Source organism: Geospiza fortis, unplaced genomic scaffold (assembly GCF_000277835.1).
Source record: "Geospiza fortis unplaced genomic scaffold, GeoFor_1.0 scaffold171, whole genome shotgun sequence".
Lineage (NCBI taxonomy): Eukaryota > Metazoa > Chordata > Aves > Passeriformes > Thraupidae > Geospiza > Geospiza fortis.
The window spans coordinates 1,531,305-1,545,316 of NW_005054313.1; the positions used below are offsets into that span (position 1 = coordinate 1,531,305).

The 14,012-nt window shown below is 41.6% G+C and overlaps 1 protein-coding gene across 2 annotated transcripts in view; it reads left to right on the plus strand.

Annotated features, from left to right (window-relative positions):
- Window positions 1-14,012, plus strand: part of ARNT2 (aryl hydrocarbon receptor nuclear translocator 2) — a 77,832-nt gene that overhangs the window by 43,798 nt on the left and 20,022 nt on the right. For both annotated transcript variants that reach the window (XM_031055855.1, XM_005419603.2), the window contains 4 exons: window positions 2,561-2,637; window positions 4,620-4,754; window positions 5,538-5,612; window positions 9,610-9,761. In XM_031055855.1, the coding sequence (XP_030911715.1) occupies window positions 2,561-2,637; window positions 4,620-4,754; window positions 5,538-5,612; window positions 9,610-9,761 (439 nt within the window). The remainder of the gene's footprint in view (window positions 1-2,560; window positions 2,638-4,619; window positions 4,755-5,537; window positions 5,613-9,609; window positions 9,762-14,012) is intronic.

Consider the following 14,012-nt stretch of genomic DNA (forward strand, 5'->3'; position numbering starts at 1 on the left):
AAGAAAGGAGAATATGCTTTTCTGTTGTTAGAACCAACTGAAAGCTCATTGGGAAAACTAAAAAGTTCTTTGTGTCCACACCAACACATGCTGTTGCCCTGTGGGAAACTGCTGGTATAGAGGACACTTGGAAATTAAATATAACCTTTGATGGCACAGCATTCTATTTGTGATGCTCACTTGCAGCTTAGCTGTGCCAATTGTTGATGTGAACCCAGGCAAGCACAGCACTGTATTTATTATTTGAGAGGGGTGTATATTTGGTGTTGAGAAATAAACCCTCTCCCGGGATTACACATAAAGAATGTGAATAACTGAAGGATGTTTATTTTGTTAATGCCCCCTAAAGGTCAGTTTCATGGCTGCTTTCCTCCAAACTTAGAGATAATGATGGTACTTGGTGGTGCTAAGGAGCAATATTGCATTGTGTTAAGAGCTGGACAAAGTGGTAGAAAGTGCAGTGCACATCTTTATTTACCTGTCCATACTGGAGTGTGTTCAATAGGAAATGTGCTAAAGCAAAAGTAAATCTCATCTACAAATAAAGACACCCAGAGTTGAATCTTTGAAAATATCAGCTGAAGAATAAAGAAAATAATTTCTTTCTGTGGAATGCTGCCAGTAATAGCACCTACATTGCAGAGAAGCTGAAAATCTTTTTGTCATGTTTTTTCTCCAGGCACTTTGGGAAGGGGTTGACAATCCACTGGGTCATGTATTGATTAATTGCAGGCAGATTGGGTTTTATTCATAGAGTGGCTTGTGACATAACCCAACCAAGACATTTTCCATTTTGCTATACAGGCCAAATGTAATCCGTCTTGGGCAAAGGGGAAAAAAAAGATGAAAATTAGAACAACAGCCTCCCTTTGTCAACAGAGTGACATCAGAAATAATGTTTCTTAGCTAGGTTTAATTTTGGAGGTTGTTTATGTTACTTTGATTTTATTTGAGCAGTAGCAAGCATGGACCAAGTTCCTGTTGAAAGCTACAGGAAAATCACTGTTGAAAGCTACAGAGAAAAAAAAAGATTATGCAAAGTGGAAGCTGTCCAGCTGTATCTTTGCTGTCCTTTGCAATACTCCCTGCCACTAAGGAAATGATTGGAAAAAGCTTTTGAGGTCAAGGGAATATACTTTAAATGTGTCCTTCTCAAATGGAAAACTCCATTTGAAAGGGATCTCTTGGTTAAGGTTATCCAACTGGAATGCTTAGAGTTATGTCCTTAAAACAGCACTTGTTAGATGAGATAATAATGCTCCTCCTTTGTAAAGCTCCCCTTGATAAAATTCTAGTTATCAGTAGGGGGCTGCAAATGATGTTGTGTACCCCAGATTGTGAAATTATTGCAGAACAAGTTTCAGTATATTATACAAAAACATGGGGGTGTTTTTCTTCATACTTGGTGTACTTTATTTCATTGTATAGTTCAGTGAAGACAAAAAAATACCTGTAAAATGCTGCTTGGAAGCTGATTGTCAGATAAGATTCAGCTGCTTTGACACAAAATAACATCCTCAGAGATGACTCCAGTTCATTCAGCAGCATTTTTAGTCATTTTTCAGAGGTGTCATTTACGAAAGTGGTGTGCTGTCATCCTCTGGACTGTCCAAAGATTGGCTTACACTGGGGATTATAAATTTCAAAAATAAATTTGTTTCAGAAATGGTAGCTGCTTTGCAATTAATTTTGTTAATGCTTTGAAGTGCCTCTTAAATGATTCACTGCCTGTTATGGCTGAATTCCTTGAAAATCCTTGTGAAAGAGTTTACAGATCACTTAAAATAGGTCAGTGGTGTCACTCCTGGAAGACGTTTTTTCAAGTGTTTTATACGAACTTGGTATCTCAGTGCTGGAGTTGGGAAATAGGCTTAGCTCAAGGCTTAGCCAACAAGCAAGTAAACAGTGCTAATCAGAATGTTCCTATTTGTGAAACACTGAGATGGAAAATAGTACACATGTATTTTTTGAAGCTGTTCCTGTGTTTATAGTAGTTACTCCTGTTACAGAGCTGGAACAAGCAGTGTTAGCAAAGCATCCGCATTTTTTTCAGTCTTTCAACGTAACCACGCAGGTTTAGTCCATTATAGAAAAAAGTAAAACCAGCTGTTCAATATGAGCACAGAATTAGTGATTAATTTAGGCTGTGCCTTGTTTGTAAGGCTCATTACAAAATACTATTCACAAAGAAAACTGAACATAGTGTGCCTTCACTGACCATGTTAAGTGTTCCCATGGTTCCATAATGTGCTGGTGGAGCAGCACTCATGGAAATGTTACTGTCCATCTTGGTGTATAATGGAATTTTAGTATCTGCTTTGTCTTCAGCAGCCAGAATTGCTGCTGTGGGTGCTGTGTATACATGTGAGGTATGTAGCATTGAGCACAACTGAGAAGCATCATCTGATCTGAACACAGAAATAGTGACTGAATCATAGAGAAGAAAATGAGGTTATTTTGTAAGATTTAGAGCATCTAGGAAAGTACATAGCCAGGACAGCAGCATCTCTGTTTATCCTAGTTTCCTAATTATAACAGTATTTGTCATTGTTTACTCCAGGAATGACTATACCAGAAGAAGATGCTGATGTGGGACAAGGTAGTAAATACTGCCTCGTGGCAATAGGAAGGCTTCAGGTAATGCCAGTCTTTCCATATGCAAACTATTTCTGAAAGTATGATCATTGTTCTGATGTGGTTATAAAAGAATTGCACACTGTTTTGCTACTAGACTGTAACTTTTAACATGCCTCCAGTTTATAAAGTGCCTCGATGTCTGTGCAGTCAGTGACTTCTGCCAGCAGAGCAAAATGAAACTGTGATTTTGGTGCATATGTTACTTAATCCAGTAACAGCAGTGGAGATGCGCCTGAAGATGAGTGTGCACAGACCTGCCATTGTTTGGGGTGTGTAGGGCTGGGCTGTTGGAGGTGGTGAGAAATGTGGCAGTGCAGGTGCTGGGTTAAAGTGACCCCCAGAGCCAGTGATATGCTCCCTGCCATTTTTCCAGTCATTCACTCTCTGACTAATCAACTACTTGAAAAACTGTGATTGCAGGAGCTATCCTGAAAATGGTAAAGATAAAGCAGTCAAGAGGCACTCCAGAAATCATAGCTTTATTCTCAGTGTGTATTGTGTTATGCATTCAGATGAGATGTGAGCTGAAGGGACTGGGAAAATAAAATTTTCCTTCCTTTTTGTGCAGATGGTTGCAATTGTTGTAGTGCATTTCCTCCTTTGTGCATTTCTGAGCAGAGTCCAGAGCTCTGAGCTAAAGCAGCCGTGGTGAATCTCCTTCCCCACAGCAGGGAGGACAGTTTTTATTTTCCTTTTCTGGGAATTCTGCCATGGGTGATCATATCTGAGCCTTTTGCATGATCCCCTGCACTCACTGCCATCTGCTAGGAGGGGATCACTCCTCCTGACAAGGTGGAATGACCCTTGCATAGGGGTCAGACCCATTTTACCCAAGGTGAACAGCCTGCAGATGTTAGCACATCTGCAGAGTGGCTCTCCATGGCCATGGCAGAGCTACACAAGTACTGCACCATGGGTTTCAGGTTTATGATGCTTTCATAATTAAGAGTAATATATTCCACTAATGGAAAGAAGGACGTTATGGGGATTCATGTGTTACAACTTCCAAAGAAAAATTATTTCCAAGTAATGTCAAGACATCTGTTACGTTAGAGGAGCCATTGTGGTATGTGAGGGCAGGCAGGAGGAAGCTCTGTGGTGGGTTAAGTCAGAAAGGAGTCAGGGTGCACCAATTAAAAACTCTTGTTCTCTAACAGCAAGTTGAAATCTTGCACACGGTTAACTGGCTAATCAGCTCTGAGTTAGCAAAAAAAGAGATTTTGCTCATTTTGCATTGTTGGCAGAGATAGCTCTGGAAGTTGTAAAAAAATCAATGGTCTCCTTTACACCTCCACTGGGAAAGAAGGGATATGAAGTGGCCTGATAGCACAGATTTCAGGCTGAAAAATGGAATGGATATGAAGTGGCCTGATAGCACAGATTTCAGGCAGAGAGCTGGAAACACACAGTTCCCTCTGGTGAGATTTGAGAAGTATTTAGAGAACTGTGTTTTTCATTATGAACAGCCACTTGCTGGTCTGATATTCCCTACCACAGCCTCTGGAGGACTTGGCTCAGGTTCTGTAGGTGTTTCAGGTAAGGTTCATGTCACCTGAAACAGGAGTGTTCAGTCTGAGCAGTTCTGTTGGTTAGATAATGGGTTGGTTTCCTATCCTAAGATGAGTGGACTGCATTGTCCTCTGCAAGTCATTCATCCTTGGTTGACAGAGATAGGAACCACAACGCCCGATGTGCTGCAAAGTGAGATGAATCCAGCTGGACTTTCATCTTCAGTATATCCCCCCTTCCTGGGAATTTCTGGTGTGCTTGTTTCTTTGTTTCTCTGCTGTGCTGTTAATCCTCCATAGATGCCATGGGGTGAGATATTTCCCCTGCAAACCGGACTAAAGCTGTTCTCTCATTTATCAGTGCTGTTGTTTTATTTTACTTCCTTCAGCTGCTAGCAGTGTGCCAGCAGATTCTGTCCTTTAGCTGTGGTCAGATGTGGCTCTAGGTGACTGGTGTGACTCTCTTGGCCCTAGGTGACCAGCTCTCCTGTGTGCATGGACATGAACGGCATGTCGGTCCCCACGGAGTTCCTGTCCCGGCACAACTCCGATGGAGTCATCACCTTTGTGGACCCAAGGTGCATCAGTGTCATTGGCTACCAGCCCCAGGTCTGTGGCCACTGGGAATGTGGAGAATGGGTGGAGCTAATGCAGGAAATGCCATTTGCAAACGTGAAGTATTTGTAGCTGGTAATTCATACATCAGGCACTGAACACTGTTTTTCTTTGCTGTCCATGCCTCTGTGTGGGATATCTGTTTATACCTTTAGATCTGCTTAAAATTCTAACAGCAGAGTGCTCTGAACCTTGCACAGCTTTCCAATGAAGACATTTCTGTGATAAAAAGTTAACAGTGCTTGGAGAGAGTTTTAGTCCTGTAGACCTTTGATTCTGCCAATCTCTTGAACAGTAAGCAAACATAATTTACAGCATCTATTTTCCTTTAGGCTACATCTGCTCCTCTGAACAAGAGGCTAGTACAGAACTGAGTAGAATAGTAAATGAACCACAGCTCTTCCTCAGATAACTCCCAGCAGTTGCAGTTTAGAGGCAAAAGTAGTTCCTTGTTCATTTGCTTATTCATATATTTTGTTTATTTTAAATTGCTCATAATAAGTGCTTTTACAAAAATCAATGCGATAAAATGAGCTGTACTAGCAGATGTCAGTCTTTTCAAGACACCATTTCACAGGTATTGGAAAAATACTTAAACTTTTGTGTAAAAACATGGGGCATGATGCCTACAAACCTTGTTTGTGTGGTTCATTCCTGATTAACTGAGTAATCTCATTAAACGTGATAGATCTTGTATTTGCAAAAATTACTTGTAGGTCTACATGTGGATTTGTGTTGTAGTTTGAGTTTTTTACATAGCTTTATGTTTTATTCTAGGATCTTCTGGGGAAAGATATTTTAGAATTCTGCCATCCTGAAGACCAAAGCCATTTGCGAGAGAGTTTCCAACAGGTGCTGTGTCCTGCTCCTTTTGTTCCACACTTTATTATTTTGTTATTATTTTCTCCACAGAAGTGATTTTTATTTCATTTTATTTTTATGCAGGAGAAGAAGTGGTAAGATCCAAAACAATTTGTTGGTCAGTTATCAATTGGTTAAACTGCATAATAAATGGTGGCTTAAACTGCAGCATGGGTTGACAGTATTTTCATAAATAAATCTTCTTGTTATATATTTGGTTTTTTGCTTCACAAAGTGAACTGCTTTGGAGATGCCTGTGTTGATCCCACTATGTTAAGTGGTAACCAAAATGATTTACCTTCCAAGATGGGCTGTTGATTTGGAAGGAGTTACATCCCTCTGTGATGCTGGATTGTTTGTAACTGAGTTCTCTGCTAGCATAGATGATTTGCTTTTTCACGTAGTTTATGGAGTTACACCACTTTACATCAACATGTAATTTGGCCCTTTTTCTCTGTTAGAAATTGAAATGTACAGGGAAGTAACAAAAGAAATACAGCATACAGGAGGAGTTACTGGTTTGGATTAATTTTTACCATGGGCCACGTTTTCATCAGCTGAATCAGTGACATTTATTCCATTGCAGAGCTTGCTGTTTCAGCTTGGTCTGGGACATGCATTAGCAGGGCTTTCCCCGAGCTGCCTCCTTATTGCTGGGCTTTTCAGTGCCTTTCCTGCTGCACCAGAACACCCAGCACAGGATGTTTAACCTATTGCTGAGGCTCAGTTGATCTAAGTGGTTCCAGATTTTCTAACAACAGCCAATAGCTCAACCAAGTTGTGTTGATCCATCTTGTGTTGGATGCTGAGATGTATTTTCAGCTGTGAAATGTGGATATGAAATGACTTCTAAGTAATTTGTATAGCCAACTGTTTGTTCAGGTGTGGCATGCACAGACAGAGCCTCTGGGGGAAAAACAACTAAATGCTGTGTCCCTAGAACAGATTGTGAAGCTGAGGTTATGGTCTGTGCAGAAGTGTTGGAGATGGTGTAAGATATTTGTCCTCCTGAGCTGTTTCTCGCCATCCCCCCTTCAACAGGGACGTGACCAGCCCCATGGCCAAGTGTGCCTCCAGTTCCTTGCACAGACTGAGTGCAAACAGCAGCCTTTTTAAATTCAAGATGTTGATTCACAGACTGTGAGAGTTCAATGCTTTAAACAAGTCACCACATCCAGAACATCTCCTGTGCCCCTGCTTGGCTGGGGATGTGATGCTGCAGCTGAATCCTCCTGACAGGGGTCTGTCACCAGGAGCCAGCTCTTCTCTCCTGCCTGCCCTCCTCCCCACCTTCCTGCTGCCTTGGTGCTGGCATTGCTGGGAGGGCTGAGGCCCTAATTCCTTTTGCATGGAACTTGCAGCTTTGGGCTGGTTCAGCCCCCTGAACTGCTGCCCGATGGCAGCAGCGGCGCAGGAGCAGTGAGAACACATATGCTGTTCTTCAGTGGTGCCCAAATGATTGATTCCACTCATCTGTCCAAGGGACAGTGACAGAGAGCTGCTGGATAATGGCCTGTCAAACATCCTCTGCAGGGAATCCATGCAGTGATTGCCTGGGTCTCAGCAGGGCTGGCTAATGAACATTGCCATTAATGACCTGGTCCTCCCTGTGTTCACTGCGAGGGAGATCAGGCTGTGGCAGGCTGCCTCTGTGTCCCTGAACTCAGCTGCTGGGGACTCCACTGTCACCACTCGCTGCTAGGCATGTGCAGAAGTGATTTGCTGGATCAGGGACTGACATGGTTTCCTTAAGGTCATACAGAAAGACAGCAGGAAAAAATGCAATTAGAAATTAAAGTTCCTGCTCACTCAATCTATGTCCAGTCTATGAAAATAGTGTGTTGTTTCCTTAGCAGGCAATGCCTTCTTGGGTGTATTTTTGTTCAGTACAGTAGCAGTGTGATTGGGGCTGTTATTCCCATCATGCAATAAAAGACTGAAGTAAACAGTTAAGCTTTCCACCAGGTGGTTTTTATTTCCAAAGAATATAAGAAAGCAAAGTTTAATCATTAGCTTTGAAATTTTTTGTGCTGATTTGTTTGTGTGCTCTGTATTAGGACAGTTCAGGATTTTCCCACCAGCAATCTCTCTGCTTTATATATTATTACAGAATTACTGTTTGCTTAATCAGGGTTTCAGGGTAATAGATCACTACCATTTGTTTTATTATTGTTAGTTTGGACTTAGAAGTCTCTTAATTAAAAAGGTAACTGTGATTCCAGATAAACCCTTTTTTCTTTTTTTCTTAAAACCTGAAAGCTTGACACTTCTTTTTTGCTGACAGTATCAGAACCAGGCTGGTGCATAACAGAGGAGGGAGGGAGGGTGGGTTTTGCAATTTTTGGTCAATTGCCAGTATCTATCTCAGAGCTTTATTTCCTTGGGAAGATAAATTCATTCATCAGGGTGGGAAAAATCAGGCCAGAATAAGATAGTCTCAAGGCTAAGACAAACAAATACAGGTTAATATCAAAGGGTCCAGTATACAGCTGTTGGATACCCAGTAGAATACTATTCAGATTGCACACTCTACACCAGCTCTGTGGTTTCTGCCCTGGGTGTGGTAGGAGAAAATTGCTGATAAAAGAATGTTGCTCAGTGAGCTCAGAAAAACCCTGTTAAAGCATTAAAAAGCCCCCAACAAAACCAACCAAAAGTCATTTACTTCAATATGATTTTGAGCTTTCCTGGGCTTTGCTAAAGCTTGTTGTATCTTCTGTTTGTGTTGTCTTCTATTTGCATTCTTTCCATTTAGTCCCATATCCAGTCAATTAATTTGAAGAGCAAACCTCTGAAAAAAGCAGGATTGGAACATTTTTCTTAATCTAATTGCTTGTCAATGAAGACAGAGGGTAAATAGTGGGACTTCTACTTTTAGAGAATATGGGCTGCAGATAGCTAATAAAAAGTAAATTCCAGATGTTAATGATTAAGAATCCACAAAATGTAGCATTTATTTGCAGTAGACCTTCCCTTTCCTTCCTTGAGGCAACCCTGTGATAGCCTGGTGGAAAAGCTGTAAAATATAAACAGAGATAGGCCAGGTAAGTGCCAGCTGAATGACTTGAAACCCTGAAATTTTTCTTCTGGCTTAACCCCAGATTGTTGGATAACATGTGAAATGCAGTTGCAGGGCCAATGTGAGAAGATTGCTTTGAATGTCGTTTAGTTGGCTGCTTCTTAATCCTCACTTGGTGCCCAACTGTTGACTTGAACAAAACTTCAGTTCCCAAACCCAGACATCTGAATTCTTAGTTACAAACGCATGGTCTGTGCAAGCAAGGAATTTATACTGTTAAAATGGACAGTGGCTTATCAATGTTCTCTCCATTCAAACACTGTCTCACTCTTTCAAGCCAGAAGCAAGTGATTCTTGTTAGCAATTTGCCATCCTAGAGAGTCTCTTAATATGTTTGGGTTTGGGGGAACCAACCCCTGGTGGTTTCTAGAAAAACAAAAAATAAACACCACTGTGTTAAAGCATTGTCCTAAATTTTGCTGCTGATTTATCACATATATTAATTGTATAGCTGGGTATCCAAGCAGAAAAGCATTCAACCTCAAAATGGCTTTTCTTGTAGGCTTTTGTTTAGCTGCAGTGATTGGCTTATGGTTTACAGATAAACATTTAAAAGATCCTCAGTTTGGTTGCTATCAATCTCTCGATAAGTGTTTTGCATTAAAACATTCTTAAAGTTCCTGTGTTGGGATTACGGTACAACCTGATGATTGTCCTGAGTCTGTATTCTTTTTATAAGCAGACTGGAAATTGGCATTTTATGTGACGAAGCATGAGGATTTCATCCTGAAGGAGATAGCTGTAAACATGGATAGGATTTTGTGTGTTCTCTCCAAATTAAAAATTCCTCTGCTGTCCCTGTAGCTTTCTGGAATTGAAGTTTAAAATGCACCAGTTGCTGCTGTTGACTGTTCATTTGCACAGCAGATAGCAATCTCCTGTTATTAACCTTTCCAAATGGCTTTGCAGGTGGTGAAGCTGAAAGGTCAGGTCCTGTCTGTGATGTATCGGTTCCGCACCAAGAACCGGGAGTGGATGCTGATCAGAACCAGCAGCTTCACGTTTCAGAACCCTTATTCTGATGAGATTGAGTACATCATCTGCACCAACACTAATGTCAAGTATGTGCCTTTCTGGGTACTCCCCTCTGTGGGTTTGAAGGAATTGTAACCATTCTTTTTCCCTGTAAAGCTCATCCCAGTTTTTTAACAGATACTTTTTGTTTCTCTCGAACAGTGCAGGCTGTAACAGGGTTTTGCTGCATCAGGAGATCTCCCAGTGTAGCTAGTTTCTCTGTGTCATTATCCTGTGATGCTTCCAGGGCCTGGCTGCACTGGGGGGAAACGTCACTTATCTGTTATGTCATTAGACAAGGCCACTGATCTCAGTCCAGGCTGCCTTGAACTGATGCAGAGCTTCCAGCAGCGCTACAGCTGTCCTGATACTGAAGGAAGGTTAAGCCTGACTCCTGAGCCAAGAGAAAATTCCATGTCCATGTTCATACCATTCTGTAGTTCTGGGCTCTTCTGCTTCAGCTGTGTCTATTTTACAACCTAATGAAGCTGGCAGAATTATTTCCTAGTAGGTTTGATTGGGAAGGGTTCCTGATAGTTTAGCTTTGATAGAATATCCCCAAGTATGGGGGTGATCCAACTCCTTATCTTAAGAGGAAAATGAAATCATCCTGTCTTGGAATTAATATTTTCAAAAATCTTTCATTTCATAGCCTCTTGGGAGGAAGTCACACTCAGAGTATGGTGGAGGTTCGTCTCTGTGGACTGAGCAGAGATGCTTTTGGAGCCTGCTGAGTTCTCAGCCAGTAACTGCAGAACCTAATCTAGCCTTGATTGCTTTATATTGTGAGGTTTTTTAAATAAATGTTTCTTCTTTCCAATATAAACTTAATCTATTCTTAAAACTAAATCTGCTTCTGGTCTGACCAGAGATTTTTTTTTGCCAAGTCTTTAGCTGAGAGGAAATTACTGGGTTTGAGATCTCGGCCTTAGACCATAGATCAGAAATGCTGAACGAGCAGTCTGCTGCTGGAGGTGCTTGCTGAGAGCTCCACTGCAAAACCAACCCCCCGGGGGCTTTGGCACTGGAGTTTGCAAGTGCCTCTGGGCATTCCTTGTCTTGCTTCTTTGGCCTTGGCACATACGTGGACTGGAAGAGCTGTGCATTCACTTTCATGAAACCCAACATCACAATTGTTTTCCTCTTTTTGTTTTTCTGCATACCCAAAAAGTTTGGTTTAAACTGAATAGTTAAGTTCATTGAAAACAGGCAAATGTGTCTTGAAATCAGACAGCTTGTCTGCGCTGTGCATCAAAATAGCTATTTCCACATTTCTGCTGTCCCATAATAAAACATCTTCTGAGGTTTGTCCCAGGCTGGCTTAATTGTGCTTTGTTCCCAAGAGACCACGGATGAAAAAGTGGGGCTGGAGGCTTATGTTGTGTTGGCTCTGGGAATGCTTTTTTCTGAGCCTGCCCTGTACAGTTCAGCTTGGCACCACAGCACTCCCTGTGATGAATAGCACTGTGCCAGCTCCTGGCTCTGCTTCCATCTCTCTTGCTAGGTTTGAATAACAACCCAGAAATGCTGACCTAATATGGAAGTTGCCTGCTGCTACTTTGACAGAGGATGTTCCCTCTTTCCTGTCATGTTGAAAATGTTCTGAAATGGGCAAGATACAGCCCATTATACTCCTGCTTTTGAATAGTAGAAAGAATGCATTATTCAGACTGGTTTTGGTTTTCCCCTTATTCTCTCCCAGTTCTCAGATTTCCAAAGAGGACTTACTGTAAAGTACTGCAGTTCCTGCCTGTTTCTGCCTTTTTTTTCCCCCCCCACATTTGGGGTCATGTTTTGACTTCTGATTTCCTAGTTGCCCTGAAGAGTTGTACGTCATGGTGTAGCTGGTGGTTTCCAGCTGCTCATTAAGCTGCTGCTGGGACTGGTGGTTTGGCACCAGCCCTGCTGTGTGTGGCCATCCTTACACGATCCTGGAAGGTGCTCTGAGTCCTGGAAGGTGCTTCCCATGGAGTCCAGGCAGGAATGCCTTGCTCAGCCCAGCTGAAGGCACAGAGACAGATTTGATATGCCTATCACTGTGGTAGCCTAGGCAGCCCCATAAAAAACAGGCTTGAAGTGGTTAAAAATTCAGCATGAAATAGTAAAGACAGTGTAGCCAAAAAAAGTGAATTTAAATCAGTTTTTAACTGAGGATAGTTTAAAGCCACAGTACATACATCTGTGTGTGTCTGTTAATGGAATAGCTCAAGCTGGTCAGTGAACAGCATTTTCCCAAAAGTCTGTAGAGGGCAGTGATGATTCCAGTTGTTCAGGGATTCACTGATTTTTGCTGGTATTTGTTGGCTTGGTTTGGTTGCTCTGTTTCTTTTTTCTTTCTTTTCTTTCCCCCCTTTTTTTAAATAAAGATACGCCTTTGGAGTTTCACACAGTGAAATGTCCAAACTTGCTGTTGGTACAGAAGGGTAAGGAAATAATTAGGTTCAAATGTTCACTTAGTTCTTTGAAAAAAAAAAAAAAAAAAAAACTTCTCTCAGTTTCACTTGGGTGTAGTCATCCAAGAGAAACTTCCTGGAGAAATGAAGCATTTAACGTTTCACATTTGTGCTGTGCTGGGCTGTGAAGAAGAGTCCTCTGTTTGACCACATCTTCCTGTGTAGTTGGGACTGTTTGATTTCCAAAGAGAAAAGAATAATTGTTATCAGTATCTATTTATTATACAGTCAGAGCAGTGTTTGAATCAAATAATATTGTGGTGACAGGTTATATAAAGATCTTATATGTATATATATATATTGATATGTATATACATCAAAAGAAAAAAGAGATGTATTTTTGTGGGCTGTGTGGAATATCTGATGTTTCATTTTTGGAAGCCACAGGTCCTGTGCTGCACTGTGTGAATTTATGAGTCCTGTGGTTGCCCTGAGTCTCGAGATTTGTTGTGTTGGAGTGAGCTGGCCCAGGTCACTGCTGGATGAATCAGCCTGTGGGAGAGATGCTTTCTTCTCTGGCTTCTCCTGGGCCAAAAGACTAAAGAGATCAGCTATGCTGATAAAATTGCAGTTGGTGGTAGTGGTGGTAACAACTTTCTCGTGCTCCTGTGTCATCTGTCGTCTGTCTAACACTGCTGTTAGACCCTTCCCATGGCTGAGTTGAAGCTCTAGGCTGAAAGAGGGAGATACTGAGAATTTATAAAAGGATTTTACAACCACAGCCCCAAGGCTTTTACTACACTGCTTTTGTCCAAACCAGACACAGGAAACACATGTGCCTGTATTACATAAAAATAGCTTGGTAGGGATACAGGATTGTTGTTTCACTCCCACCAAAGAGCCTGTTAATTTTAAAGTTCAAATCATTTTTATTTACTCTGATGCCTGGAAAGGGAACCAGTGACTTCAGTTTTCATAGAGAGCTTAGCATCCTCTCAAATGTCAGGAGAACTTCCACACTGTCTTCCTTTTCTTCCATGTGTATTTACTAAAGCAAATTTGAAGTAACTGTCAAAGCCTTCAGGTTTGCTGAACCATTCTTGTCCAAGCCAAGGGCTTTCCCAGTTTCGTACTGAACCTGTGGGTCAGTACAGACAGAATCCACTGCTGACCCAGTCAATGCCTCACTTGCTGTGTTGGGTAAACTGTAGAGCCAAGAAATTGTTCATTTACTCCTTAAACCCCTGAAACTGAAAGTGAAACCTAGGACAAATTTTGGGTTCAAAGTTAGAGGGCAACTTTGAGTTTTGCTCAAACTGATGATAATCCCTTGTTCTGTTTCATTTTTAGTGTCTGGGTGACTGAAGGCACCTGGCTGTGTTGGCTGTCAGAGGGGATGGCAGGGTCTGAAGCAGGCACAGCAGCAGCACTGAGCTCACCCTGGTTGGCTGCTCCACAAATTGCTGCACATTTTCTTTTGGGTTTCAAGCACCATTTAAACTATTTATGCAGTAGCAGCCAACAACAACAGAAGATGCTACCCTGGCTTTGCATTTCAATCTTAATTAAGTGCAGCATAGCTTGCACGGGGTTCAGTAAAGATACACCCAACTATTTGGTTTTTATAGGAAATGGATTTTGGGAGGTTGTTCCCAAAGTTCAGTGCTGTTAGCACGATGTGGTGTTTATATCGTAGTGCAGCTTAATGAGTATTAGAGATGAAAGATAGAGAGGGGAGAAGGAGCACCAAGTTAGAGAAGTGCCTACAAAACAAATAACGAGTGAGTGTGTGCTGTTTGGTTTGGCTCATTTGTATGTATATGGCTGAATCAAGAAAACATTCTTTATAAGGAACAGAGGAGAGCCTAATGTGCTGTTTATTGACACATGCACCGAGTTGGTGGT